Consider the following 27,771-nt stretch of genomic DNA (forward strand, 5'->3'; position numbering starts at 1 on the left):
TTTTAGAAGCTGGACGATGTATCTGCTCAGTTCAAGCGTCTAACTGAGAGTGAAAGGGAACATTACGTTGCTGTGACTAACAAATGTGAAAATATTAATGAAGTTTGTAACAAAGTTAAAGATCGCACGACAGATGCCTCTGGTGCAATCATCAAAATGAGAAATAACTTAATGGAGCAAATAGACAATGATTTGAACAAAGTTGAAGCCACTGTTACAGTTGGAACAGAGAAGGTGATATCTACACTTAATTTACTAAATTTATTTTTCTTCGTATCAAAAGGTTCATGTTATGTTATGCTTCGATAACAGAATCAAGAGTTATCGAATAGAACCGCAAGGGAAGGGAAGATTCTGCTAGATGAATTGGACTCGCGTATAAATCGAAGCTACAATCTATCGAAACAGTATCAGGATCTGATTAAATGCGATCATAAAGAAATGCAACTATCAATGGACGTGGATAAGAATGAATACCTTTCCGTAATTGATGTAAATTTAATGCTACCTAATTATAATTTAAACCTAATTATTAGTAACATTTGAAAGTATTTATGACTGAAATTGCATCTTTATAGGATATGCGTAACGCAATTACAAATGTAAGCGAAGAACAAGCGACAATCGTGAAAGATCTAGAAACTAAAACTTCTAATACTTTTGAGAAAATATCCAGTGAATTCGAAAATCGAATTGCAGAATCAAATGCGTGGAGTAATAAGGTGGTTGAAAAATTAGATGCAACAGTGTCCGAAATTGACAAATTTCTTGATGAAGATATACAACGTGACGTACCGACAGGTATATAACATGCAAACTAGAAAACAAAAGGAGAATAAGGTTACATCGTTGTGCTTATCTACTTTCAGGAGCAACGCCTGCCAGAAAAGAATTCTCCTATCCTCGTGAGTTTACGGTAACGTCTCCGGATGAACGAATTCTTCAGAGGTTTAGAGAAGTGAGGCAACTCGTTGAAACAGCAGAAGGCGAAGTAAATGAATCATAACGTATATCGTTAAGATACATACTAATTGTAAGACAATTATGTAAATTCTTTTATATATACACTTCACGTCAAACTTAAAGGAACACTATAATTTCCCGAAAATTTTGGTCATTTTCAAATGGCGGTATCTCTGCGAAAAATGGTCACAAAAAATATTTGAAAAACGCATTTTAATGCTCGAAGTTTCTAAATAGTTTTTGAATCAAGAACTCAAATTTTTGTTTTCATGCATTATGATACTGTTTTATTAAGATGAAGCGCAGGAAACGAAGTTTCAGAATTTTTTTCCCAGTTTGAACGTATGCACGGGACAAACAATTTTTGTTCTGATAAATCCAACGAAGAGCCCTTATAGAGCAAACATTTCTCTTTAATTTCGTTTTTTAGGTTTTGTTGTATGATTTTTATGGACCGAGTTATTCGCGATTAAAGCAAAAAAGGTACTTTTCAATTTGAACACCTGTAACTTGCGAACTCATGATCGTAGACAAATTTTCATGAGTGTTTTGAAAAGCTAAGAAAGTTTCCTTTTAGAACCTTTAGTTTCCAATTCAATGAAAATGATCCCAAAAATTGCATATTTACCATTTTTTAGAAAACATGATTCCACTTCAAGGAAAATCATGGAATCATTCAAGTGTCCACATTTTTTGTGAGGTAAAACTACCCCTTAAACACTGCAAAAGGCCGGACCGATCAATGTTGGTAAACTTGCCGATGAACTGGGCCCTCGCCAATTTCGATGACCTTCACATATGTTGTCAAAGTCGCCATTCTGAACAACATTTCCCTTTAAACTTTTTGGCGGTCGGCTTTGGTTTACGAGATATTCGCAAAAAACTTTACTTAACACTAGAACTACCGAGTTTAAAACATACATTTTTCTAAGGTGTGCCTACACGACAGATTTTTCAAAAACTACGCGATTCAGGACAATAAAGTATATTTATACAGTGCTGATAAGTATGTCTTCTAAGAATAGATCGTAGAGAAGGAACAAATGCATGGGTGATGTTGATAGTGGACATGACTTCGCACGACAGAAGAATCACACGGTGGCGTGTAACATTTGTCCTTCTTTCGATAAAGAAGGAAATATAAACAAATACAGTAATGCGCGAGGGGAGGAGGACCTCTTATATAAAAATTTAGCTTCAGGTACTTGTTAGTTTCAGAGATATTAATAAAAACTTTCGGAATAATGCATTGAAATCTGTCTATACAGACGTTACTAAGAGAACCATCTTGTCGCCGTCGACTGTTCCATGATGTAAGGATATAAGGTGTGCTCGCTGAGCGGCTCATTTTTGTCTTTTACTGCGCATTCCCAATTTCCGCCATATTAAAATATGTATGTATATGAATGCATATGCAAGTGTACGGACGCATATCGAAATGTTGACAAATTCATTCTATCCTATTGGTTGACAATCCAATATGAAGAATTTTGGGAAGAGCACGTTATTGGCTAATTTGAAAAGGGTGCGCAAGAGCACACCTTATATCCTTACATCATGGACTGTTCCACAGCCGATAGTATTAGTATTGGTTAGGGCTAGATCAGGGCAGGGGGTGCGCGGGCGCGTAAAGCATGGTAGCGCACCGATGTGAGTTTGGGGATGTTCAAAATGAGACTACGGTTACAAGTATGGCGCGATTGGGGCAATATCGCTATTGTCGTCAAGGTCATCATTCTGAACATTTACCTTTAAACTTTTTGGCGGACGGCTTTGGTTTGCGAGATATTCGCAAAAAACTTTACGTAACACTAGAATTACCGAGTTTAACACATATTCACATCGGTTATTATGCCGAAAGTTTTTTTATTAATATCTCCAAAACTAAGACTGACCGTCAAAAAGTTTAAAGGGAAATGTTTATCAGAATGACGACCTTGACAATATATGTGAAGGTCATCGAAATCGACGAGGGCCCAGTGCACTGGCAAGTTTACCCAGATTTTTTTCCGCATGTCCTCGATGGCCAATTATGCGACATATTTCTCTTCAAAACCTTATTTTCTTCTCGCGGCTTTTGAAAGATTGTTGCACTTTTTTTTGTTAGTCCAATGTCATTTTAATAAAAAGTAAAATTTTCAAAAATTTAAGAAAAACATTTTTATCCAAACTCTTTGCAATGACGAAAACTGGCATTAGCAGTAACTGTTCAAGTACTTGAATATTCGGGTAGTTTGAAATCCGAACCAAGCTGAAACCCGGTTTTTGAGCCGAGCCAAGTACCCGAATCCCAGCGGCAGGCGGCTTGAAAGAACCGGGCGGCTTGAATAGAACCAAGTAGCTTAAATTTTTCAAGCGGCCCGAAGGAAGCGGGCGGCTCGAACAAAACCAAGCGGATAAATAAAAACATGCATTTGCATAAATTTCCGCAGTCTATATTATAATTGGGTTAAGTATATCTAACCGATTTCCTAACCTATCTGCTCGACGTACAATGTACAGATATACATTCGGGCCGCCTCGGTTCTTTCGGCTTGGTTCTGTTTGAGCCGCCCGCTTCCTTCGGACCGCTTGAAAAGTTCAAGCTAAGTACTTGGTTTTATCCAATCCGCCCGGTTCTTTCAAGCCGCTCGGTTCATTCGGGTACCCGGCTCGGCTCGGTCGCTTAAGCCGAATTAGGCTCGGCTTGCTTTTTCTGGGTACTTGAACAGCTCTAAGAGTAAGGAGACTTATCTCTATATCCCAGACAGAAAAAAGTTGGTCACGAAAAATGTTCCGTACATCGCCAGGTGCGCCAAATGGAATAACTTGGACTTTGTCGTCGTCATATTAAATATTCGTCTCGTAAAGCAGTGAACGGCAGAAATCCCGTACGTCCGTACTGCCCTCCTTAGTTAAACCGTCCTATCTAGCATTTATTTATTTTTTTAGATATGTTGAAATATTTGAAGTTCCAGACGTGTCTTACCTTTTAAGTAAAGTTAGAAAACTCTACGTGCTTCGTAAAGATTTATAAACAATCTAATGTATTTAACCTAACTTCTTTCCAAATGGTTATAATATCCTATCTAAAATAATTACTTAATTGGTATGTTAATAATACATCACTTATAAGTACACCTATTATAAAAAATTATATTAGGCTGTTACGGAATAATGACAGCATGTTTCAATTTGAATGAAGGAAAATGAGGACGGTACAAAGTAAATGATAAAACTTCCGTATTCTCGGTTGTTTCAAAATATTAGATAGGACATTTTAAGTAACGAGGGCAGCGTACCTTTAAAAGCGGTGGGGGAACTCACGCATGCGCGCGATGGGTGTCGCGACGTCGAACCAATCAACGCCAAGATGGGAAACGAAACGACACCAGCGCCAAGCCAACTAACTAAGTCAAGTGAGGCGCAGCCAACCAGCGTCGACAATCTATTTCCCGACGACGCTGGTTGGCAGTGGCTGGCTTCGCGTTGGGGCCACTTGACTGGCTTGGCGCTAGCGTCAGTTCGCGCACGCATTACCACCGTTGCTGTAGGTGTTTCCCTCTCCATGACTTAGGGCTGCCGTCTCATCGGGCCTTGGATGTGCGTACACTCACACAAGCTAGGAAAAGTGTGTACGTATACGCGATGTAGTAAACAAACCGTTTCAACCAACTTACGTCGTGGAATCGACAAGAAGGAAGCTTTTGCGGGTATAGTTGCTTCCAGTAGACATCCGCGCAGACGGGTCTGGTGCGTTTGAACGCTAATAAGCACCGTACGTTGAAATAATAATGAATTTATGACTCGAAAACTGACAGAATGAAGCTTGAAGGTTTCTCCGTCACCAGCGCTAGTGGTACATTCGAGCCATGTAGCATCAGCGTTATACGTATACGCGATGTAGTAAACAAACCGTTTCAACCAACTTACGTCGTGGAATCGGCAAGAAAGAAGCTTCTGCGGGTATAGTTGCCTCCAGTAGACATCCGTGCAGGCGGGTCTGGTGCGTTTGAACGCTAATAAGCACCGTACGTTGAAATAATAATGAATTTATAACTCGTGTACTAAGGCAGACTCGAGAAATGACAGAATTATGCTTCAAGGATTTTCCGTCACCGGCGCTAATGGTATATTCGCGCCATGTACCATCAGAACCGGTGGAAGTCCAAGCTAACCGATAAATGTAGGAAAGACATAGTTGCCGATACGTATCGAGAGTCATATCGCGTTGTTGCTGCATTTCCCCTATTACTATTTGTCGTCAGGAAGGCTTGAATGAATCACGGCGAAGCGGCTGGAAAACAAAGATGGGCAAAGATAATATCTGGATAAATTAGAATAAAAGATACATTATGTTTATCCGTTATCTCTCTTCGAGCTGCGGATTTGGGCTATTCGGCTGTTTCTAATCTCAGTTCGAGAGGCATATACTGTTGCTTGCGGTGGATTATGTATTAATAAAATGTAAAACGTAATGTTTTTACCCGACTCTGGCACGTAAAGGAGGGTATTGTGTTTATCAGGCTATGTTTGTATGTCCAGATGTTACGCTCTAGAGACTGTACGGATACACTGATTTCGAGGAATGAGGTGTCTTTAGAAATGTCCTACGATATATAATTTTCAAAATTGTGACATAGAAATAAAAAAATTGGAAGGACTTACAAGTAGTGATCTGGATCCGAGGAGAGTTTTTAACATCCCTCACTACCATGTTTCCCCGAACTAAACAGGCTGCGGCCCTTGCCATACAATACTGCTATATATAACTAAAAAGTAAAAAATAAAAAAAAATAAAAAACCCGACTGCTTAAAAGGGGAACTAAAATGACAAAAACAAGACTAATTTATTTATACATGGTATATTATTTATCATAAATAGAATAATAATATGATGACAATTTAAATAATTACAAGCATGTACCGCAATGACTAAAGAAAGTGTTTCAAGCTGGTAACAAAAAGAGGTGGACAACATCAATGCTAATTCATGCTTATATAGTGACATTTCAATTTCAGCGTATTTTGTAAATTATATGTTTCTCTCTTTGTCCGTGTGGGGAATACTGTTAGCGTTGTTAATAGCCCATCGAATCTAATTAGGGCGAACAGCGATACACAATATTGAATGTAATGTACTGTTCGAATGTAATTACATCAAATCATTTATGATAAATAATATACCATATATAAATGAATTAAGTCTTGTTTTTGTCATTTTAGTTCCCTTTTTAAGCAGTCGGGTTTTTAAAATTTTTAATAACATACTGCTGAGATTTTCCAGATTAAAATGAGTTGAAACACGGTATAAATCGGTTTATTTCTAGAACTGTACTACATAATTGACTATGTAATGTACCATTGCTAATCTGATAATGCTAAACATAATCCGATTTATACCGTGTTTAAATTTATTTTCATATGGAAAATCTCAGCAGTACGTTACTGAAACGTTCATGCCGATACGATAGAAAATGTGAACATTTTACATTCTATTAATATAAACAAAATACACAATCACGTTCGCCGTTAAAAAGTATCGAGGCAATTTTGAGGTACATATAACTTGCAGCGACAAAGTTTTTCCTTAATATACAAGCAAGATTTTCACTAATTTTCACACTGATTCATAAATAATTGTAGAAGATATGGCGATATATGTAAATTCCGCGCGCCACCAACAGTCAACAGCCGCGTATAATGCGCTATTTAGCAGTTTTAGCACTCGCGTTGACAGTTGGTGCCGCGCGGAATTTATATATATCGCCATATCTTCTACAATTATTTATGAAGCAGTGTGAAAATTCGTGAAAATCTTGCTTGTATATTAAGGAAAAACTTTGTCTTTGCAAGTTACATGTACCTCAAAATTGCCTCGATACTTTTTACCGGCGAACGTTGAAAAACATGGGTTATGTCCAGTATTACTTTTTAATTAAATATTATTACATTTTCTAACATAAGGGTTTTGTGCATACATTTTGCGGCTTTGCTAGAGTTTTCTGAGTTTTATATTTCAAGTCTCATAACGATCCCTTAATATTTACTCAAGTTATCGCAATTTATGTTTAAAGAAATAACGATTTTTGACGATGAAATTTTTTTTCTTTATAATTTTTAGCTGGAATAGTAATGATTGGATAAACAAACTGTAAACAGAAAAAATGTGCCCTGACGAGCTTTACAACACTATATTTTTTAAAATTCAGTTTAATAACATTTAATTTTCCAATCTTTCTTAGCGTTTGGATAATAATTTTTCGCATTTTAGAGCGCTAAGTAGTCCCCTTATTGAATCCGAGTCCTCAATTGCACATTGATTATACAAAATATTACATCCTTCTACGTATAAATAAAAAATATTGATTCGCAAATTAGTATTATTTCATTGACATCTTTCCTAACTTCGCTACCCAACCTCTCTATCTTTCATTATTGCTATCCTCCTTTACGCTCAGCGAGCAGGGGGGCCAAGCTTCCCTCTTACGAAAGTTCAAGCAGAGTTTGTAGCGCCTCCTACCAATGAGGTGCGTACTAAACTGTGAATGTGTGAATTGGTGTGAATCGGGACGTATGTGTATGTGTATACGTGTAATGCACCGTTTACTTTAAACCTGTCCACGGATTGTCGCGCCAGCGACACGTATGCAGCAGATAGAAGGATATACAAAGAAATTGAATATATTTTCTTTTCCTAAGAAAAGAAGAAATATTCAATTTCAATGTTTATCCTTCTATCTGCTGCATACGCGTCACTGACGCGACAATCCATGGTCAGACGGCCTTAGAAAGGGTAAACCAGGGAAAGTGAGGACACTTCCTCGTGTCTGCGCCAAACATTTCTAAATGACGACGGTCGTCATGGTAACATTTCACCAACGTCGAAAGGTTGTGTGTCGTGCTCACTGATACACGTAGGTATGTGTGTGTGATGTACCTAGCGCCTCCTACCAATGCGGTGCTAACTAAACGGGAAAACTTCAGCCAAACAAAGACAGCTTGGTCCCCCTGATCACCATTGCCTGCAGTCTATGCTGTTGCGATGCTCGCTGATGTAAATATGTGTGATTGCGTGAAGTTAGCTATAAGACATAGAGATATCGACGTTAGATGTAGAGCGTGATTCAAAATCCTTTGTAAACGGAAAGATTTATTGTAGGCATGCGGGTTTGAAACGAACAACACATCTGGAAGGTTTTAACCGAGATTGGAACGGAGACGAGGAAGAGTTCATTGCCAGGACTCGTAAACACGTAGAGCGCGTTGTGCTTCTCGAGGGTTTTTCCATGCCAGTTTTTCGAACGTGCTCATACAATATTAGTAGCTGATACCTGAACTCAGAAGGCGTACGAGAACCTGGGATAGCATTCAGTAATTTTCAAAACTACAGTTAGGCCAAGCGAGGATAATAAATAGCTTAACTTTTCCTTCCACATCTGCGTGCCAAATTTCGACGAGCGGGCAGCTGCTCGTCTCGTAAAACGACTTAAAATTCTGTCCTCGCTTTCAATAATTACCGACGTCCTGTTAGGATAAAAACTCAGTTCGGGAAAGGCTGAAAGTCATAAAATCATAAACTTTGCGCCGGTGACGTCGTCTTGACCCTGAGGGTTGCGCTTACCTACCTGTTAGAAATGTATGTACTGTACGCATCCTATGTAAACTATATGTAATCAGAAAGTGTGCCTCGACCACCAGCCGAGAGGGGGGAAGCGCGAAGGAAGGGCCAAGGACGGAGAGATAGTTAGAGGACAACCCACTGACGAAACTTAAGTATGTCACTACCTTGATTGGACGAAGGAATTCGAAGAGGGAGTTGGAGGAACACGCCGAAATTGGAGGAGTAGGGCACTCGGAGGTGACAAGCGAGGAGTTAATTTGTAAGAAGTCAGATCGAACTTCCCTGATAGCCAGATCTGGACAGCAGAATCTGACGTCAGAACTGCAGCAGTCTGTGTCCGCATTTGGCTGCGTTCTGATGTGCAGAGCCTGAGGTGCAGTGCCTGATGTCAGATGGACAGCAGATCGACAGCAGATTTCGCCGTCTGCTAGGCACAGCAACAGCGCCATCTGAGGTCCAGAATTACCAAGCAATTGCCTAGCAGACGGCGAAATCTGCTGTCGATCTGCTGTCGATCTGCTGTCCATCTGACATCAGGCACTGCACCTCAGGCTCTGCACATCAGAACGCAGCCAAATGCGGACACAGACTGCTGCAGTTCTGACGTCAGATTCTGCTGCCCAGATCTGGCTATCAGGGTTGTTAGCAGAACAGTCAATGTCTAACTACTTATTAAAAATTCAAACATAGAATTTATTCAAAAGAGTTTCACTTTATTTCCATTCCATCGTTGAAATTCCCGCGCAACTCGTGAGCTGAGTGCTTCAGCGCTCCACGGGCACGGACCCGCCATCTATTTAGGAATCTCCACGGAACCGCGCATCAATGCGCAGTCGCTGCGCGCAACCATAGCGTTCCGTTTCCAACAGCGCATGAACTGCAGTAACGAAGCGGAACGGTTTTCTATGCGTTTGATGCTCGTGAGGTTGCGCGGGAATGTTCAAACTTACTTACAATTAGCTATACAGTTGGATGGATTACGATCAATTTAATTCGAGACGTTTGGACGGTGGTCGAAGCACACTTCCTAACCACACCGGTTACTTCGTCCTAAGGATCGGGGACCGACTCCTAACGAAATTTGATGGCTTCATTGGTTCCTGGATTTTCTCAATCCGAGTTTTTCTATTCTTCTTGAACAGCGGCAATTATTGAAAGCGAAGACCATATTTTATGAGTTTTACAGGACGAACTGCTGCTTACCCAGCGAAATTTGGTAAGCAGATGTGTAAAGGAAAAATAAAGTTATTTATTATCCGCGCCCGGGGTAAATTGAAGGTTTTGAAGGCTATTGAATACAATCGCAGGCTCTCGTACGTCTTCTGGATTAGAGTATAGCTGTAACGTTAGCATTATAAGAACACGTTCGAAAAACTTAGCAGTAACAGCCTTTAAGAAATAACAATGCGCGCCACGTATTTGCTTCTTTTCTTATCTTCCGTTTCGACCCTGCCTAAAACTTTCTAGATGTGCTGTTCACTTCGAAATTGGATCGCGTTTCATGCAGTGAGTGCATAGACTGCATAACCTGATTCGTAGAATTCCCTAGAATCCTCCAACTTCTACCTCATGATGCGAGCAGCAATTACAGAAAATCAAACAATAGGCAGCCAATGCATATTTTGCGCGCATGCGTATTTGTTGCTTTATAATTCGAATACTGCAAACAGGGGAAAGCAGGGTAATTCCGGCTACATAAGCAAGAAACGCTATAAAATTTGAAATTTTTTTATATGAATTGATAGTTTGAAGTGACTAGTTTTTATTAGTATGACCGAGAAAGCATAAATTCACGTTGTAACAAAGTTGGAAGCAATAACACAAAAATGTCCATTTGACTGGAATTAAAGAATTAACTTGGGGTAATTCCAGCCATGATTTCTCTTTATAAAACAAGTGGGAAAACTGTTAAATTAATAAAAAAAAAATATATAAAAAAGGTGACAAATGTAGCGTAAAAACGAAATATCCAATAAACAGTTATTGTCATGTAGCATATAAGTTATATTTTCTGTCACTTCGAGGACAGAAAATCCGCTCCTCGAAGTGACAGAAAATATAACCTATATGCTATACACGATTTCATAAAGATACGTTGCGGCGTTAAAAAAAGGTTTTGGAAGGATGTTAGGCCATATAAAGTTGACAAATGTAGCGTACAAGAACGAAATATCCAATAAACATTTATTGTCATGTAGCATATATGTAGGTTATATTTTCTGTCACTTCGAGGAGGAGACCACATAATTTGGTGTTTTTCGAAGAGACAAATACGCATGCGCGCATGAACTGCACGCTTCATGCGCTAGAAGTGGGAGAATTCTAGAGAATTCTATGTGCCACCAGCGCCACCAATGCACGACTGAAACGGAACGGTTTTCTCTGCAGTCTATACGCATAAGCGTGAATTGAAACATCCATACAAAGTTTGAAATCTCAAAAAAAAAAATAGGGAACTCTGATAATATTACTTTTCATTGTTATATTTCTTTCCCGACCAATATACCTAAATATATCTACCACAGATTTTATTAAGTATGACATACTACAATGCAAGATAATACCAAATTTAACCTTCGCCTGGCAAATGCAGGATTCATTTGGACCTACACGAAACTATGTATAGATAGAGAGAGGGTGTCCCCAATGTATATCTTTCTCTTTCTACCGCCGTCTACATTTTCCCTCATTGCATGCCTCTTTTATGTTTATATGCTCTAAGCAGATCTACGATAGATATGCAATATTGGCATATTTTTCGTGCATATTGGCATATTTTACGTGCATAAACATTCGCAGTCTATCGATAATCTTTTCAATGTGAACAATTAAACATGCCCTTATAAGTGCAAATTAAATGAATGTATAGTTTTTATAATACAAATATTTCAGATTTTACAAAATATATACCTTTTAATTGTTTTATTTTAAAACCTATTCTTTATATTGTATAAATAAGGAAATTATAAAGTAACAGTAATAAAGAAAAATTAAATTATTAAATTGTGTCTGACCTTGGTAAATTTAGGTATAAATATTTAATAAGCTTTAGTAAATTTAATCAGGTTTATATTCTATTTCTGTTAGTGGGGGGGGGAGGGCGTTGAGATATATGTATCACCGTAAAACATTAAATTTGATATGTATTAGGTTAATATACTTAATAGTAACTACTGCCGCTCCGCATCATTTAGAATATATGTATGGACTATGAACAACATACACACATATAGCATGCATATATGTCAACACATTCCCCGAGATAACAACACAAAGCGTTGAATGATTCCTGTAAGTCCATTGGTAGGGATGGTGTCAATTTATTTCCCTGAATACGAAAGCCGTGCTTCATTCTATGTGCATACATACTATTTATTAAGAAAAGTCTAATAACATATGTACTTAATAAACTTAAGCAGCAATGTGAAAGCTTCGAAATGTTAATCGTCTGGTTCATTATATAAAATAATGGAAATTTCGAATTAATTAAAATTATACATTCGCGAAAATATTTCTCTTTCGACCAATGGTATTTATTAGCAGATGCATACAAATGATTATCATTACATAAAAGTACAGCCTTTAAAATAAATGGTGCGCTTATTGTTACGAGTGATGCGGGATAGGTATCATCTTCACCGAATATAATTTTTTCCCAGTGGTGATAATGAATTGTGATATCGTGACAAATAAACATGGCGCTGATTTGATACTGGAGTCCTTTACTTCGGGCAAGCCGCAAACCTTGTCGCGATTTGCACAAAGTCAGATATTCCATTTTCCGCATCTGCTCGTAGACAACCTGCATAAATCGAGATACAGTGAATGTATCGTCCATATTTCGAACCGTTTTTGACAGGAAACGTTTGATAAATTTGCACGTCATACATGTCAAAATGGCCCGGGAATATGATCATTTATTTAAGCTTCTAATAATAGGAGATAGTGGTAAGTGTACGAATTCTGATCAGCGTCAAATATATGGAGTAACGAAAGCACACTCGTACATGTATCAATAACGATAACCTATAGTTAATTATACGACAATAATATGCCACTTACGTTTTTAATACAAACTAGGCGATACAAATTTACCAGAACTAAAGTTTATCAAAAAATTGCGTTTCTTTATGCGAATTGACACTACACGTTGTAAGAAACAAGAAACTTATCATAATATGCAGTCTAGGGGAACTTATTTTTCCAACAGATGTGGAGAATAATATGCTAAAAGTTTGTGTACGCGTTTGTCTGAGCGAATAAATTTAATTTACCGTAAATAAATAAAATACGTAAATGTTGTAAGTTACAAATAGTACGCTAAGACTGTTATTTTTCTACTGTAATATCGGTAGCACATGTAGTGTATCGCAATGTCTGGTTGAACTTTTTAAGAAAATCATGCTAAGAAATTGTTTGTGGAAGAAGTTAAATTCAAATGAATGCAAAACAGTGCAACTGGGGTTTAATAATGCAAATATCGTAGATTTTAAATAGGCACTCAAACTGGAGGTTTTAGTATTTCAATTAACCATTTTTTTATCAACAGTCGGTTCCTCTTTTATTTTCGTTCGGTGATATATGAAAGTTTCATTGTGTGCTATGTCTTTTTAAATGAAATTAGAATATTTGTATCACTCCAAAAGCATGCGAATATTTTTATTAAGAAATATCATTTTTAAGCACAAACAACAAATATAAGCAATTACATGTTATGTACTAATTCAGGAACTGAATCCTTAAGATTACAGGGTTGCCAGATCAGGTCTGATCTTTTGCTGGAGAATTCAATTTCGTGGAGGATTGGAATAGGGTTGGGTAAATTTGAATTTTCAGTTGGCCTGGGTGCGGGATAGTTGTCTTTTGATCAACCAAACACAACTGTAAAATAATTTTGTAAAAATATTCATGTCTGCAGGTTCCTTTTTCTCCTAAAAATGATTGTATGATTACATGATTGTTTAGGAGAAAAAGGAACCTGCAGGCAGGGTTGTCAGGTCAGGCTTGATCTTTTGTCGGAGATTTCAATTTCGTTGAGGATCACTGAGGATTGCAGTCGGACGGGGGGGAGTGAGAGATAATAATAAAAGTATTATATGAATATTTATTAGAATTTATTACAGATTTTAATAGCTTTTTTTATTTTTTTATGGCATGTTACACCAGTGCAGTGCCAGTATATGCCTGCCGAATTCGCATTAACGAATATTAATTCTCTATTCTGCCGGTGACTTTTATTGTGCCTGCCTGAGGCCGGAGACAACTGTTCAAAACCTGAGACTCCGGCTGAATGCTTTAGATCTGGCAACCCTGCCTGCAGGCATGAATATTTTACAAATTTTGTTACAGTTGTGTTTGGATAATCAAAAGACAATTATCCCGCACTTATCGCTCCGCCCTAATGGGGAAGGTGGGAGAAAAAAGGGCCAATAAAAAAACAGGCATCTAAAATGCATTATAATAATGACTTCTTGTAAAGGAGTGATAATAATAATAATAAAAGCATTATGAATATTTATTAAAATTTGTTACAGATTTGATTATTTTTTTACTTTTTTTTATGGCATGCTGCACCAGTACATGCCTACCGAATTCGCTAATACTCTATTCTGCAGCAGATTTTTATTGTGCCTGCCTGAGGCCGGAGACAACGGTTCAAAACCTGAGACTCCGGCAGAAGATCTGGCAACCCTGCTTAAGAATAAGAATTTAGTCTCAAAGCTGTAAATTCAGAGATACAATGTTGACGAGTTGAAATGGGATAAATGTAACTTTTATTTATTTAACAGAATATCTTCCTGTTTAAATCATAGGATATGCGAGTTGATTGTATCTTAATATATCAAGCAGAAAGCTTCTAATACGTTTGTGTGTTTATCGCCTAAAAACTTTCGACCGATAAACTCTAGGATCACAAAATGTGCCACAGTTCATTATGCTTGATTAATCCAGATGAATGTCACTATTTAAAAAAAAACAAAAATAAAATTTTTTTTTATAAAATCAGAATATAAATTCCGGGCGAAGCCGAGTATTAAAGCTAGTAATTAATAAAAATGAAAATTATATGGAGTGGAATATAAGGATTTCTTTATATTCTTTTGTACATATATATATATATATAGATCTAAGGAAATTATACACGTTCGACTATATCTCTATTTCATTTTTCTGTTCAAGGTGTAGGGAAAAGTTCGTTGCTCTTACGATTTGCTGACAATACTTTTAACGGCAGTTACATAACTACGATAGGAGTGGATTTTAAAATACAAACTGTGGAAGTAGATGGTGAGAGAGTAAAGCTCCAAATTTGGGACACAGCTGGGCAAGAACGTTTCCGGACAATAACTTCGACTTACTACAGGGGAACACATGGTGTTATAGTTGTGTACGATGTGACCAGTGGTGATTCGTTTGCTAATGTTAAAAGATGGTTGCACGAGATCGAACAAAATTGTGATGTGGTGAACAGGGTACTTGTAGGGAATAAGAATGATGCGCCTAATGAGAAGGTGGTATTAACGGAAGATGCACAAAGATTTGCTAATCAAATGGGGATTCAGTTGTTTGAAACTTCTGCTAAAGACAATATTAATGTTCAAGAAGTAAGTAACATGTGTTATTTAATAGAATTTCGTTGAGAAAGCGTTTTCGATATTGGGCCGTACTTCCGAAAGGGGTCCTTGACCGATCGAAATGAAACTTGGCGGGCCTTACGGGGGGTGTGGAAAGACACCAAATATAAAATTTTAGCTTCGGCAATTGAGGGGTTATACCTAGTCAGGCGGCCCAAAAGAGGCGAATATTTGTGAATTTTTTTTTAAGAAGCGCAAGCGGATATTTTTACAAAACTTTTTGCGCTTAAAAGAGCAAATTTTAAAGAACATTTGGTATTTTTTTCGTAGAAAAATATTTACATTTATAATAAACTAACAACCGACATCCAAGAAGCGTTTTTAAAAATTTGGTTTTGCGGTGAGCACTGCCATTCGGAGTCAGACTATTTAAAATCAAAATACAAAAAAGATTTCGTTAATATATTAATGTATCCTCAGGTTGACGGAGGGAATTTCCGAAATATTAATTTAAAACAAAATGGCGGCTATTTAAAGTTGAAATTGTGATGTTTTTCGCGTGATTTTTGCACCATAAAATTAGGATTTCAACTTTCAATAGCCGCCATTTTGTTTTAAATTAATATTTCAGAAATTCAACATTTATAAAAAGGCTTCTTGAATGTGGGTTGTTACTTTATTATAAACGTAAATATTTTTCTACGACAAAATTACCAAATGTTCTTTAAATATTGCTCTTTTAAGTGCAGAAAGTTCTGTAAGAATATATGCTACCGCTTTTTCAAAAAAAATTCACAAACATTCGCCTTTTTTGGGCCGCCTGACTAGGTATAGCCCCTTGATGCGTTCAAAAGATACAGGGGTAATTGTGCATAAAAGGGTACACTTTACCGATTTTTTAAATCACTTTACCACGGTCCCCGGTCTTAACAATATTTCTGTTGACTTTTACCGACACAACGCATTCCATTTTCCAACTTGTCCCGGGTATTAGTATTGGTTGGGGCTAGACCAGGGCGGGGGGCACGCGCCCGCTCGCGGGCGCGTAAAGCGTGGTAGCGAACCGATGTGAGTTTGGCGATGTTAAAAATCAGACTGTGGTTTCAAAATTTTAAAAATAAAAAATGGCAGGACGGGAGGGTTCCCGGGTAGGGGGGGGGGGCTGCACAACGTAAAAAAAATTTTAAAAAAAATCAACAGTAATTTTTTTATTAATATTTCGGAAACTAATATATACCCGAAGTTACAATTTTAGATTTAGGGTGCACACCTCCCTCCCCCCAAATCTCATCTCGATCGGCCACCGGTTCCTTTCGGAATAATATCCCGATATTGTACTGTTCCATGCAATGTGCAATTAAGTATATCTGCTACTTAATAGTAAATTCCTCTGTGCCATACATATCTAACAAATCTTTAGTTGCGAATATTAGCCAACTCAATATTTATTTTTATGCAAATATTAAAAACAATGGAAGGAAAAATAGTACAAAAAAGGTACATGTGTAAATTAAATTTGGAATCTGTAATATTTCAATTGAATTTGTTGAAATTCAGATTATTAAAATATATATTTCTTATATAGTTTCAGAAAAATGAAGCATATAACATAAACTGGTATTGAGAGATAAAAGTAAATTTTTTAACCCTTCGTTGACACACCTCCTTTTTCGAGCAACTTTAACATACCTGGGTGGCTCACACCCAGAGCAATTTTTGAACAACTGTCATTATCATCTAAAGAATCCAATCGTCATAACAAAAATCATGGATCAGTTTTAAGATCTCTAGAATATATTCCAATAGTCTTTTTTTTATTGAAATGTAATCACAGTTTTTGTGAAAAAATTCTAGATTACCACATGTCGAGAAAAAACGAAGAAAGTCTTTCAGTAGTTGTAACTTTTACAAATTTCAATATTAGAAGCTAAAAATCTACAGAGTTTTTGCTTGGATATAATATTTTGAGAGAAAAAATAGTTTGTAAGTCAGCTTTGGAGAAAAGGTATTCATTTTGCATATAGAAGGTACAGAGCGTCAAAATCAGCTTATGGGTGGCTCACAACCCAGAGTGTCAACAAAGGGTTAATAATATAATATAATATACAAATCTATTTGGAATTATGCTTTATGTATGTAGACATGTGCATGGCGATAAATCGTCCTGAGTGAACAAATGCACAGTGGAAAGAGGCGTTTGTAAAATGAGCGACCGCTGTGTATTGTTTTCGAGCAGCACAAATTATTAATACTGCACAACCAACAAAAATGACAGAATAAATATTTTTCGTAGGAAGTTTCATTTTCGAAAAGAACGTTTTTGAAAGAAATTATTCAGTTTTATAGTATAAAAATGGAAGAATTTGGTCTGTAAATTTTCTTTAATTTCTACTCTTATACAGGGTGAATCACGAGATACAGAGCACCAAAGTGTTTCCATTGGATTTGAAGATACAAGGTGGTAAAAGTGTAGAGCATAATTTAAATGGTTTCAAAGAAAGAACTGATATGCATAACTTTGTTTTGCCAAGGTCATTAATGCCGTTTTCTTTGTAATAGAATTAAACATTTCTGTTTAGTGCAAATGATAGCTGAAAGCAAACCAACTTCAATTATGTAGCATGGTATTACCTTGAACTGTGAAATTTTAAATCAAACAATGGGATCTTTGAGGCATAAAATTATTTTATTCAAACTACATTTAAAGTTCAAAGTGATGTCCTCGGATGACGATACATGTATTTGAATATTTAGAAAGAGATTGCAGTGCCTTTGTCAGTGGCGGATTTAACAGGGCGGCTAATGAGCAATTGCCGCCTAGGCCCCTGCACAGAAGGCCCCCCGCATGGCCCCATGACCAAAAAAAAATTATGATTAGGTATAGATATCCAAACACTACATTTTGTTTCATACTACTACACTTAGCCTGTTTTTAGTAAACTACCTCTTCATTCCCCCGTCCCCCCCAAATGGCCCCCCAGAACGTTTGCCAGCTGGGCCTTTTATCTTAAATCCGCCACTGGCTTTTGCTTAATATGTTAAAAAAAAATGGATGCACGAACGCTGTGATTCGTTCACTTATGTTGACTAGAATAGACATAATAGACATTGTCTTAGTTTCTTGGATAGATAGAAATTAAATTCTGTTGAATGAATTGACTATAGTGCTGGCCCATTAGCCTAATTCGATTTGAAAATTTTTTAATTTTCCAGGATTTTGGAAATTTTACAGTTCAAGACCATTTTAAGGTTGCTGTGGTACACAGTCTAACTCATTTTGATGTTTTGTATAACATGCGCGGGATAAAAATGTATGATTCCATTTAAAACATTGGTAATGACTTTAATACTTTAGAAAGAACTCTGGCAAAATAGAATTATGTGTGTGCTTCACAACTATTTATATTATGTTCCACGTACTTATTTGTATTATTAGATTCAATGGTATCATATTTCTCGTGACTCACTTTGTACATGACTAATCTCTTTGCTGCTTAAGGGGAGGTTCCGGTCTAAAAATCGATTTTTTTTTTATTTCATTTTTAGGAATATGTATTTAAAGGATTTGAGTAGCGGCAAATGCATGGGCAACAACCGGGCACTCGGCGCCCACGTAAAACTTTAAACGCGTTTTTCTCGAAACAGAGTTCTCAAAATGGTGGGACTTGTATCTCCAAAAGTTATTAACCGATTCGACTGAAACTTTTTTATTTTGAAGAATCTACTTTTGGCTAAGGGGGATACCAGACAAAATTACAAAAAATTGAAAAATTATAATTTTCTAAGGCGTTGAAAGGATGAAAACTATAGGGAAAAAGTGATTTCAAATTTCAAGTGTCGTTGTTCTCTAAAAAAATGTGATTTCTGTAATTTTTCTGGTTTCCCCTCTAACCAGCAGTATATTCTTCAAAATAAAAAAAGTTTCAGTCGAATCGGATAATAATTTTTGGAGATACAGGTCCCACCGATTTGGATCAATTTTTTGACGCCTTGACTTTAACGACTCCCCAGTGCCGTCTGCAATGATTAATTATAAAACAAAAAATATATTTCTATAATTTGAAACACCCTTAATACAATGCAAAAAGTCTCATTAAATTACATGTAGTAGTTTTCCTTTAATTAATTCCTAAAGATCACCTATTTTTGGGGATCTAGACCGGAAGGTCCCCTTAATAAAATGATGAAGTATGTATCGTAAGAAACATGTCTATATACTTTTATGATCTGAATTACCCGTATCTATTATAAAATTTTCAGAGACATGTCAACATTTATTTCTGCATGCCTTCTTATAAAGGGTGTCCAAAAATGTTCGTGCCAAATGTAGGAGCATATAATACTCATAAGGAAAAAGAAACAAAAAATGCTTAATAAACACTGGTCTGAAAAATCATTCCTTTTCGAGCCATAAAACGTTTTCCTTAGCCAAATGTTATTCTCACCTGTAGCAAATGTTCGATATGTCTGTCGTTCATTTTAGTGTAACATGAACTAGTGTACTGTACATTACACTTTCTAAATGTCCTCATAAGTAAAACTGCGGCAGAGTGAAACAGGAAAATCGAAGAGGTCGTGCATTATTAAGTTTCTTGTGGAATGACCGAAAGTCATTGTTCAATAGAACTTACAAGGGAACATCCCGAACCTGGAAATTCAAAAAATTCTGAAACTTCGTGAATATGTAGGGAATTCCCTCCTGATTACAACGCAATTTTTGTTTGCTGCCCAAATTCACTCAAAGGGAGTGAAATTAACCCCTGAAAATTTGGCTATTTTCCGATTTTGTGTTATAACTTGCGAACTGTAAGAGAGAGAAAAAAGTTTCCAGACAAAAGTTACTTCTTTTAATTAGATCTATCATTTGGTAAACAAATTCTTTTACAATTCAGGAGTTATAACACAAAATCGGTAAATAACCGGACTTTTCAGGGGTCAATTCCACCCTCTTAGAGTGAATTTGGATAGCAAGCAATAATTGCGTTGTAATCAGGAGGAAATTCCCTACATATTCACATAGTTTCAGAATTTTTGGAATTTCCGGGTTCGGGATGTTCCCTTCTTAGATACCTATATATGTATATGATGCAATCTGTTATCCTCTCACCAGAGCATAAACAAATCATCATAATATGGAAAGAAATGATTTTTGGATTAATGTTTATAAAAATTTGTTGTTTACTTTGGTAAGTCCTAAAGTTTGGCATGAATCTGTTGGCAAACACTCTGTAAGTCTCGCATATCAATTCCCTATATCTCAAGGATCAGACGGTCCTGTTTGTTTCACCTACATCAGGGTTGCCTAACTGGTGGCTCGCGAGCCACCTGGGGCACCCCTGCCTTGCTGCCACGCTGAAAGGCCCCCTTCATACCTCTCAGACTCTGAAGATCGCAGTCTAAAAGAGAAGGAAAGAAGGAGGAATCGACTGCGATCGTCAGAGTTTGGTCGGTATGGACGGGGATCGTTCAGCGTGGCAGCAAGGCGGAGGTGCCCGCGGTGGCTCACGAGCCACCAGTTAGTCAACCCTGACCTATTTATTCTACAGACTAAGCATGAAAGGGATAAAACGCATACTGTGTATGTTCTGTCTTAGAACAATGTTAAATTTTGATTAAATAGATAGTAATTTTAATATAATATACAGGGTATTTCACCTAGGCTACCTACTACTACTTATGTTCCCTAATTGTGACAATACAAAAAATGTGTCGGAAGCAGTGGTGGGTCCATATTTTACCTAACGCAGAAAAGTGAATTCTCTACGTGTAGAATAAGACGTAGTCAATAGCTTAACTTTATTACGTTCATGTATTTTACTGTATAAAATCATATTGTTTGAAAAAACCTGCATGGACATACCGTATTCATTAAATTCAAAATTGCAACAACATACTTATTGTTGGATGATAAATCCATCTACTTTTCTTTCTAAAAGTAGAACTGCACCTTTGGATTCCACGCTGATCATTGATTTTTTGTAATCTTTAAATTTTGTGTTAAGTAAATTATTCGACAATGTCTTTCAAGTTGGAATTTTATGTGTTGGACTCAATTTATGAACAAAGTTCCTAAAGTGGTCAGATTCAATACTACTAAATGGAAATCCAAAGAAATAATCTGCTAAAGTTTCATCAATTTCTTCAGAATCCATGTTAATATATGTAAAAATTCGAGTATCTTTTGCACACCGAAGATATGAAATTTATTAAAAAATTTCAAATTATTTATAATTTTTATAATTACATTTCAATCTTTCTTTTTAAAGTATTTTAAAATATTGTGCAGTAAAATTCAATGCAATAACTAGAGGTTAATAGTTTGTATTTGAATTTTTGACATTGAATACATTTTTTACATTTTATACAATTAGTTAGTTGCATTTTTTACGCGTGTGACGTAGTAACTTCGATATAACGTAGTAAACCCACCGCTGGTCAGAAGTGTTATTTTTCCCTCTGGAATTTTCAAGATCATTCATGTTTTTTTCCATGAAAGTACATGTTTCTTTCTCCTGTGTGTTAAAGCTGACTCAAATATGCATCCAAACATGTATAATAGTATAATCTTAAGGGGACATTCTACTCCCTCTGCCGAAAAATCGGCCACTTTTCGGTGATGTTTTTATAATGAAATAAACACTTAACGTTTTCGAATTTCTGGGGGTATGTTCTACCAATCTTGAAATACAAAAAAAATCTTTGTTGTTTGTTTATTTCATTTGTTTACATAAATATTTCGCTGTGAAGTTAGCGGCTTCAGAATTGCTGGCGGTTAAAATTTCGCACGACTGGATCATCGGAAATAAAAAAACCAAACATGTTTCTAATTCGCAGGAGTATGATTATCTCGCTTTCCACGAAATAACAATTTTGAACAAAAATTATTAAAATGGGAGTCGATCAAAGTTGAAAGTACTGAAAAGGGCAGCATTTCTTTTCTGTTTAATAGATATAAAATGTGGGAAAATATTAAAAAATCTTAAGATATTTGAGGTTAGCGAGATAGCCGTACTCCTGCAAATTAAGAATATGTTTGGTTTTTTTGTTTCCGATGATTCAGTCGTCCGAAATTTCACCCGCCAGCAATTCTGAGAACGTCAACTTCACTGCGAAATATTTAAGTAAACAAGTAAAATAAACAAACAACAAAGATTTTTTTTTGTATTTCAAGAGTGGTACAATGTACCCCCCAAAATTCGAAAACGTTAAGTGTGTATTTCATTATAAAAACCATCACCGAAAGGTGGGGGATTTTTCCACCTAGAGAGTGGAATATCCCCTTAAAATGAAATGGGTGAAAGGATGAAAATCTTCCTTGCAACATCTCTTTGAAACCATTAGAAGTGCGTATGAAACAGTGTACCGTCACAACTAGGGAAGATTATTCGGTGGTCTGGTTTAGGTGGGACACCCTATATTTCAGAAGAAGTTCAGAAATTCCCAGATTACATAGCACTGCATGATAACCCCTGTCTAATAGATAGTAAACATGTAATGTACATAACTTAAAATTTTGCAAAAAGTTATGTTTAACGTTTTGTATTTTTTGTACGTAAAAGTACCAAGTAACCCAGGTTTATTGTACGAATCATGCGAATCGTATGTATATTGTAATTAAGAAGAGGAAAGAAAATATAAACTTAGGCCCAAAATTGATACATAAGAAAGTAATTAGAAAATTATTTACCAAGAGAATGATTTACAAGATTATAATGCACAGAGTACAATAGCAGGATAGCAATTAATACAACTGTATAAGAAAATAAGCTGCCATCTACTTTCACTAAAAAATGTTGGATTCGTTGGATTCTCTACATAGAAATGTTCAGGAACTTTTTATCAATTTTCATTGATAATTTTTGCAATTTATTTATCGTGTACATTGAACTTTGTTCAGCAAAGTTTTGTTTCACATTATCCCAGGGATAAAAATTCAAACGTGTACAAAAGTCAAATAAGTATTCGCAGGTTGTTGCTACCGGGTCAAAAATACCCAAAATTGAGACGTAAAAAACCACAGTTTCAGAATTTTTTTTTTAACTTTTTTATTTTTATGTTAAAGTACAGTGTGTTAAGAATCAAACAAAATTTATAAAATATCTTAAAATCTTTATTAAAGTTCTTTAAAAAATTGTAACAAAAACTCAAACAGTCTTCATATTTTCGCAACTAGCGCCTCTGTGGTGAATTTTACTCAGTAGCGCCTCCCGCCGAGTTAAAGAACAATCGTAATAGTTTAACATGTAGCACAGTTGGGAAACATTTACTGGTACAGGTGTAAGTTGTAGCGATCATTTTCAGCCACCTCTAGTAGTAAATAGGGCTCGAATGAATAGATTAGGTAAATTACTGTCAATCTATTCTTACACTCTAATGCATCGCTGGTAAGTACGTTATTGTACTCTGTACATTCTGTACTAGCGTTCTCAGTGTTCTATAAAGCATTCTTGAGAACAAGTTTATATAATCTTCCTTCCTTATTTTTACTCAGGATATACATATCTACTAGCCTGATTTGACCAAAAATACATTTTTTTATTTTTATTCCAAATTATTTGAATTATAAAATGAGGCTTTGATTAATAACATGTTGGTTGTAGTGTTACCTTCCTACTTTGGATGTGTAACAATTTCCGAAACTAATCAACCTTTAGTTAAAGTAAAAACAGTTGAGAATAATTTGAATAATTAGTAATAAAATTAATCAAAGCTTAGAAAAAGTTTATATAACGCACCTGGTTTAAGTGTGTACATTTTTATACTTAAAACAATACATACCAAAAAGTTGTTAACGCAAACGTGATTTAATTTAAAAGAGGAAACATTCGTGAACTTGGATTTTCTGCAAAATTATTACTTGCCGGTATTTTACTGTTACATAGATCTTTAAAAATAAACCCATATCTTTTTATTGCACCTGCCCTATAGTGCAGTTCAGGAGGCACTTAACGAGGTAAATAAAGCGTACTTTTCACGAATCATTTACTAAATATTCTCACGAATATACAGAAATTGTTCAGGTGAATCGATTTATGTAAAAGAAAAGAATGTAGATAGTTCCATTTAGAAAATTAATACCCTTTCCTGGTGCATCGTTCCACTTGAAAAGAAATTGAGCTCATAGAAATACATATAGTCATTTTTATGCCATTCAACTTTTCCCTTCACCATTTTCTGCTGCCTCCAACCATGTAAGAGTTAAAGCCTGTAGAAATTGCGCGACTCACCCTGTATTAAGGGGTTATACCTAGTCAGGCGGCTAAAAAGAGGCGAATATTTGTGAATTTTTTTTTAAGAAGCGGATATTTTTACAAAACTTTTTGCGCTTAAAAGAGCAACATTTAAAGAACACTTGGTAATTTTTGGTAATATTTCGGAAATTCCAAATTTTTAAAAAGGTTTCTTGGACGTGGGTTGTTACTTTATTATAAACGTAAATATTTTTCTACGAAAAAATTACCAAATGTTCTTTAAACGTTACTCTTTTAAGCGCAAAAAGTTCTGTAAGAATATATGTTCCCGCTTTTTCAAAAAAAATTCACAAACATTCGCCTCTTTTCGGCCGCTTGACTAAGTATAACCCCTTAAGCGCAATAGTCACTATGTGAAAAGTTTGAAGGAATACGAAATTATTTTGTAGTGCCCTGTTAGTGCAGATATCGGCTTAATCGTTTCCTTATGATAAATATGTACCAAACTAATCATAGATTAATCTCAATTTGTTGTGCGCAGATGTTCATGGCAATAACACGGCAAGTATTAAGGACCAAAAAAGAAAGGAAGGAGCGACAAGCTATACAAACCAGCGAGACAGTGAACCTGAGGAAAAGCACAAAGCAGCATAAAAAGAAATGTTGTTAACAGCATTGTATAAGCATGCATCTGTTGTCTGTTTGACATGATAACGAAAGTCAAGTAAAAGTAAACAGAGGTCATGCTGTAGCAAGAAAATGGTCAAATAATGTTATACTGATGTTTTTTTTTTTAAAACCATTAAGTTTTGTATTAAAATTACAACATCGAAGATTGTATCCTCATAGAAGTATACTTTGATGCTAGCAACATTCAATATACATAGGATGCAAATATTATAAGTGTGTAGTGTTCATTTAGGCAGAGTAATTTTATAAGCAACATGCCTTCCAACATGTCGCATATTTTGAATGCAGCATTGAAAATATAAACGGCTATTTCTATTGTACAACTTGCGAAAGAATCAAGGGAGAAAATATAAAATCATATAGCTGCTTTTTATTCGTGCTTTGCATAACATGCAATAATTTAAGAAGGAAACGCGATATAAACTGGAACATAAAGTAAATATCCATTGTACAAAAGCTTTATCCAAATCTTTTGAGCAGAATAAAAATACTATATATGACATTTATATAATTACAGAAAGATTCTTTTTAATGAGTTACCATAATAAGAGTTAATACATAACGCTTAATGTTTAATAAGAAGGAGGCGATCAAATTATCAGCAATTCCAGATATGTTTTAGTATATTTTGTTGTAGAAAGTTCCTGCGGTTTGATGACGCTTTTTAGTGCACTGTAAATAAATCGAATTCAAATAAACAGTAAAAAAAATGTTTACGGTATAACAGAGGCAAGCTTTTTATTTGGCAGAGAAAAAGGTTACATTGTTTTTAAAACCACAAGTTTTATTTAAGTACATGCAATAGAATATGGTTGTTTTGCACGTTAAAAGTAAATAGATTGTGTGAAATTATTACTCTTCACTACAAATTATTAATGAAACATTTTTCTAATGTAATAATATTTCTGCCTATAATAATTCCGTAAGTTTTATCGCCGATACAATAAGATAAAAGTTTATGGCTTTACGTGTGTAAACTGTGGAAATTTCACTTTTCATATGTACGAATTTAGCGATTTATATCTTTACTAATATTATGACTTAAATTATAATTGTTTATATTTACAAACCTTTTGATCAGCAGAACATGTAATATTTCCATGCTCGAAACATTCAAGTTAAATTTATTAACAAAATTATTTACCTTAAATACGAAGGCGAAAATTTTATTGTAGCAGGAAAGACGAACATGTAAGTATAGAATAATTTATCCAGTTTGGTGATAAATATGGTATGGTTAATGCGCTATACATGCTATAGCAGTATGATAAATGTCTTCTTTCCATCTGTGATAATAGTTAGGATACCAATTCAGCTGCCGCTGTAATACCGTCATGAATGAGTCCCTATGAATTTATCGTAATTAATGTTGTAATTTTTTTATCTAAACAACATATCTGTTAAATGAGGCAATTAAGCGGTATGGTATAATGTGTAAATATTCTACTTGCCAGTTTTAGTGGCATGTCACAAGTATTCTAATCAAGTATATTCAATATTGTTTACTGTTATACAGTTACAGCATTGTAATATGAATTATATACTTTAAAATATAAATAAATATGACCTTACATGTACGCAACTCATATATTTTATATTGTTTTTTTATAAACATCATTATCTAATCAGTTTCGCTGTTGCTTTCAAGCTTTCATTGGCATACCCTTGTTTTTATGTATTTTGGTATTAAAATTGTTACATTCCCAATGTATTGTGTAATTACTGTATCGTACGCTACATTTGACTTAAGGGGTTATATATCTAGTCAGGCGGCCCAAAAGAGGCGAATATTTGTGATTTTTTTTTAAGAAGCGCAAGCGTATATTTTTACAAAACTTTTTGCGCTTAAAAGAGCAACATTTAAAGAACATTTGGTAATTTTTTCGTCGAAAAATATTTATGTTTATAATAAAGTAACAACCGACATCCAAGAAGCGTTTTTAAAAATTTGGTTTTGCGGTGAGCACTGCCATTCCGAACCAGATTATCTAAAATCAAAAAACAAAAAAGATTTTGTTAGTATATTAATGTATCCTCAGGTTGACGGAGAGAATTTTCCGAAATATTAATTTAAAACAAAATGGTGGCTATTTAAAGTTGAATTCCTGATTTTTTCGTGCAAAAATCGCGCGAAAAAAAAACAATTTTTAAAAATGCTTCTTGGATGTCGGTTGTTACTTTATTATAAACGTAAATATTTTTCTTCGAAAAAATTACCAAATGTTCTTTAAACGTTGCTCTTTTAAGCACAAAAAGTTTTGTAAAAATATACGCTTCCGCTCCTTCAAAAAAAATTCACAAATATTCGCCTCTTTTCGGCCGCCTGGCTAGGTATAACCCCTTAAGTAGATCATTAAAAAGAGAGAAAACTGTTTATGCATGGCTTTTAAAACGAGATAGTACATTTTTTATTTTCACTGATTCAGACAAGTTTAATACGTACAAATTTTATACGAAGTTACAAAAGTTCAATTTTCTTCAATGAATAAATGTTTTCTACTTACCCTGTTCCTAATTTATGTTTAGGATATGTCTTATTGCGGGTATCAACATTTTCTGAAATTGTCAAACCTGAAGATCCTCTTATCAGAGCATGTCTTAAAGTGTATGAAGTAGGACTATGAAATTGTAAACTGAAAAAGCCACAAAAGTTATAAGTTTTATTTTAGAGAGGGAATAAAATAATATATGTATAATTTGATACATATTTATATGTATATTAACATTAATTTCTTGTTACAGCTAGATG

General features: G+C 35.4%; 3 protein-coding genes and 1 long non-coding RNA gene across 5 annotated transcripts in view; 2 read left to right on the top strand and 2 right to left on the bottom strand.

The window, feature by feature from the left end:
* Nucleotides 1-20,921, top strand: part of LOC143369727 (kinesin-like protein Klp61F) — a 35,254-nt gene extending 14,333 nt beyond the window's left edge. The window contains exons 12-16 of the mRNA XM_076814038.1: nucleotides 7-234; nucleotides 313-492; nucleotides 579-801; nucleotides 870-1,065; nucleotides 20,909-20,921. Of these exons, the coding sequence (XP_076670153.1) occupies nucleotides 7-234; nucleotides 313-492; nucleotides 579-801; nucleotides 870-1,006 (768 nt within the window). The 3' untranslated portion in view covers nucleotides 1,007-1,065; nucleotides 20,909-20,921. The remainder of the gene's footprint in view (nucleotides 1-6; nucleotides 235-312; nucleotides 493-578; nucleotides 802-869; nucleotides 1,066-20,908) is intronic.
* Nucleotides 1-27,771, bottom strand: part of Nop5 (nop5 ribonucleoprotein) — a 199,136-nt gene that overhangs the window by 65,971 nt on the left and 105,394 nt on the right. The window lies entirely within an intron of this gene.
* LOC143369528 (uncharacterized) lies at nucleotides 5,238-6,443 on the bottom strand. Its single transcript, XR_013085434.1, has 3 exons — nucleotides 6,305-6,443; nucleotides 6,210-6,274; nucleotides 5,238-5,433 (listed from the first exon to the last, which is right to left on the bottom strand). It is a non-coding gene; the product is annotated as an uncharacterized LOC143369528 (long non-coding RNA).
* Rab35 (RAS oncogene family member Rab35) lies at nucleotides 11,888-26,608 on the top strand. Of its 2 annotated transcripts, XM_076814167.1 has the most exons (4): nucleotides 11,888-12,514; nucleotides 14,747-15,171; nucleotides 24,070-24,094; nucleotides 24,874-24,989. In XM_076814167.1, the coding sequence occupies exons 1-3, from the start codon at nucleotides 12,463-12,465 to the stop codon at nucleotides 24,088-24,090; spliced, it is 498 nt and encodes a 165-aa protein (XP_076670282.1). In that variant the 5' UTR covers nucleotides 11,888-12,462; the 3' UTR covers nucleotides 24,091-24,094; nucleotides 24,874-24,989. The 2 variants fall into 2 exon arrangements, with proteins under 2 accessions (XP_076670282.1, XP_076670281.1); XM_076814166.1 differs by lacking the exon at nucleotides 24,070-24,094 and having other exon boundaries at nucleotides 11,902-12,514; nucleotides 24,874-26,608.

The sequence above is a fragment of the Andrena cerasifolii genome, chromosome 6 (genome assembly GCF_050908995.1).
Source record: "Andrena cerasifolii isolate SP2316 chromosome 6, iyAndCera1_principal, whole genome shotgun sequence".
NCBI classification, from domain to species: domain Eukaryota; kingdom Metazoa; phylum Arthropoda; class Insecta; order Hymenoptera; family Andrenidae; genus Andrena; species Andrena cerasifolii.

Coding starts and splice junctions, on each gene's coding strand:
- Rab35 (XM_076814166.1), top strand. CDS start 12,463: ATGGCCCGGGAATATGATCATTTATTTAAGCTTCTAATAATAGGAGAT. Junction 12,515..14,746: donor TCTAATAATAGGAGATAGTG/GTAAGTGTACGA, acceptor TTTCTGTTCAAG/GTGTAGGGAAAAGTTCGTTG. Junction 15,172..24,873: donor ACAATATTAATGTTCAAGAA/GTAAGTAACATG, acceptor TGTTGTGCGCAG/ATGTTCATGGCAATAACACG.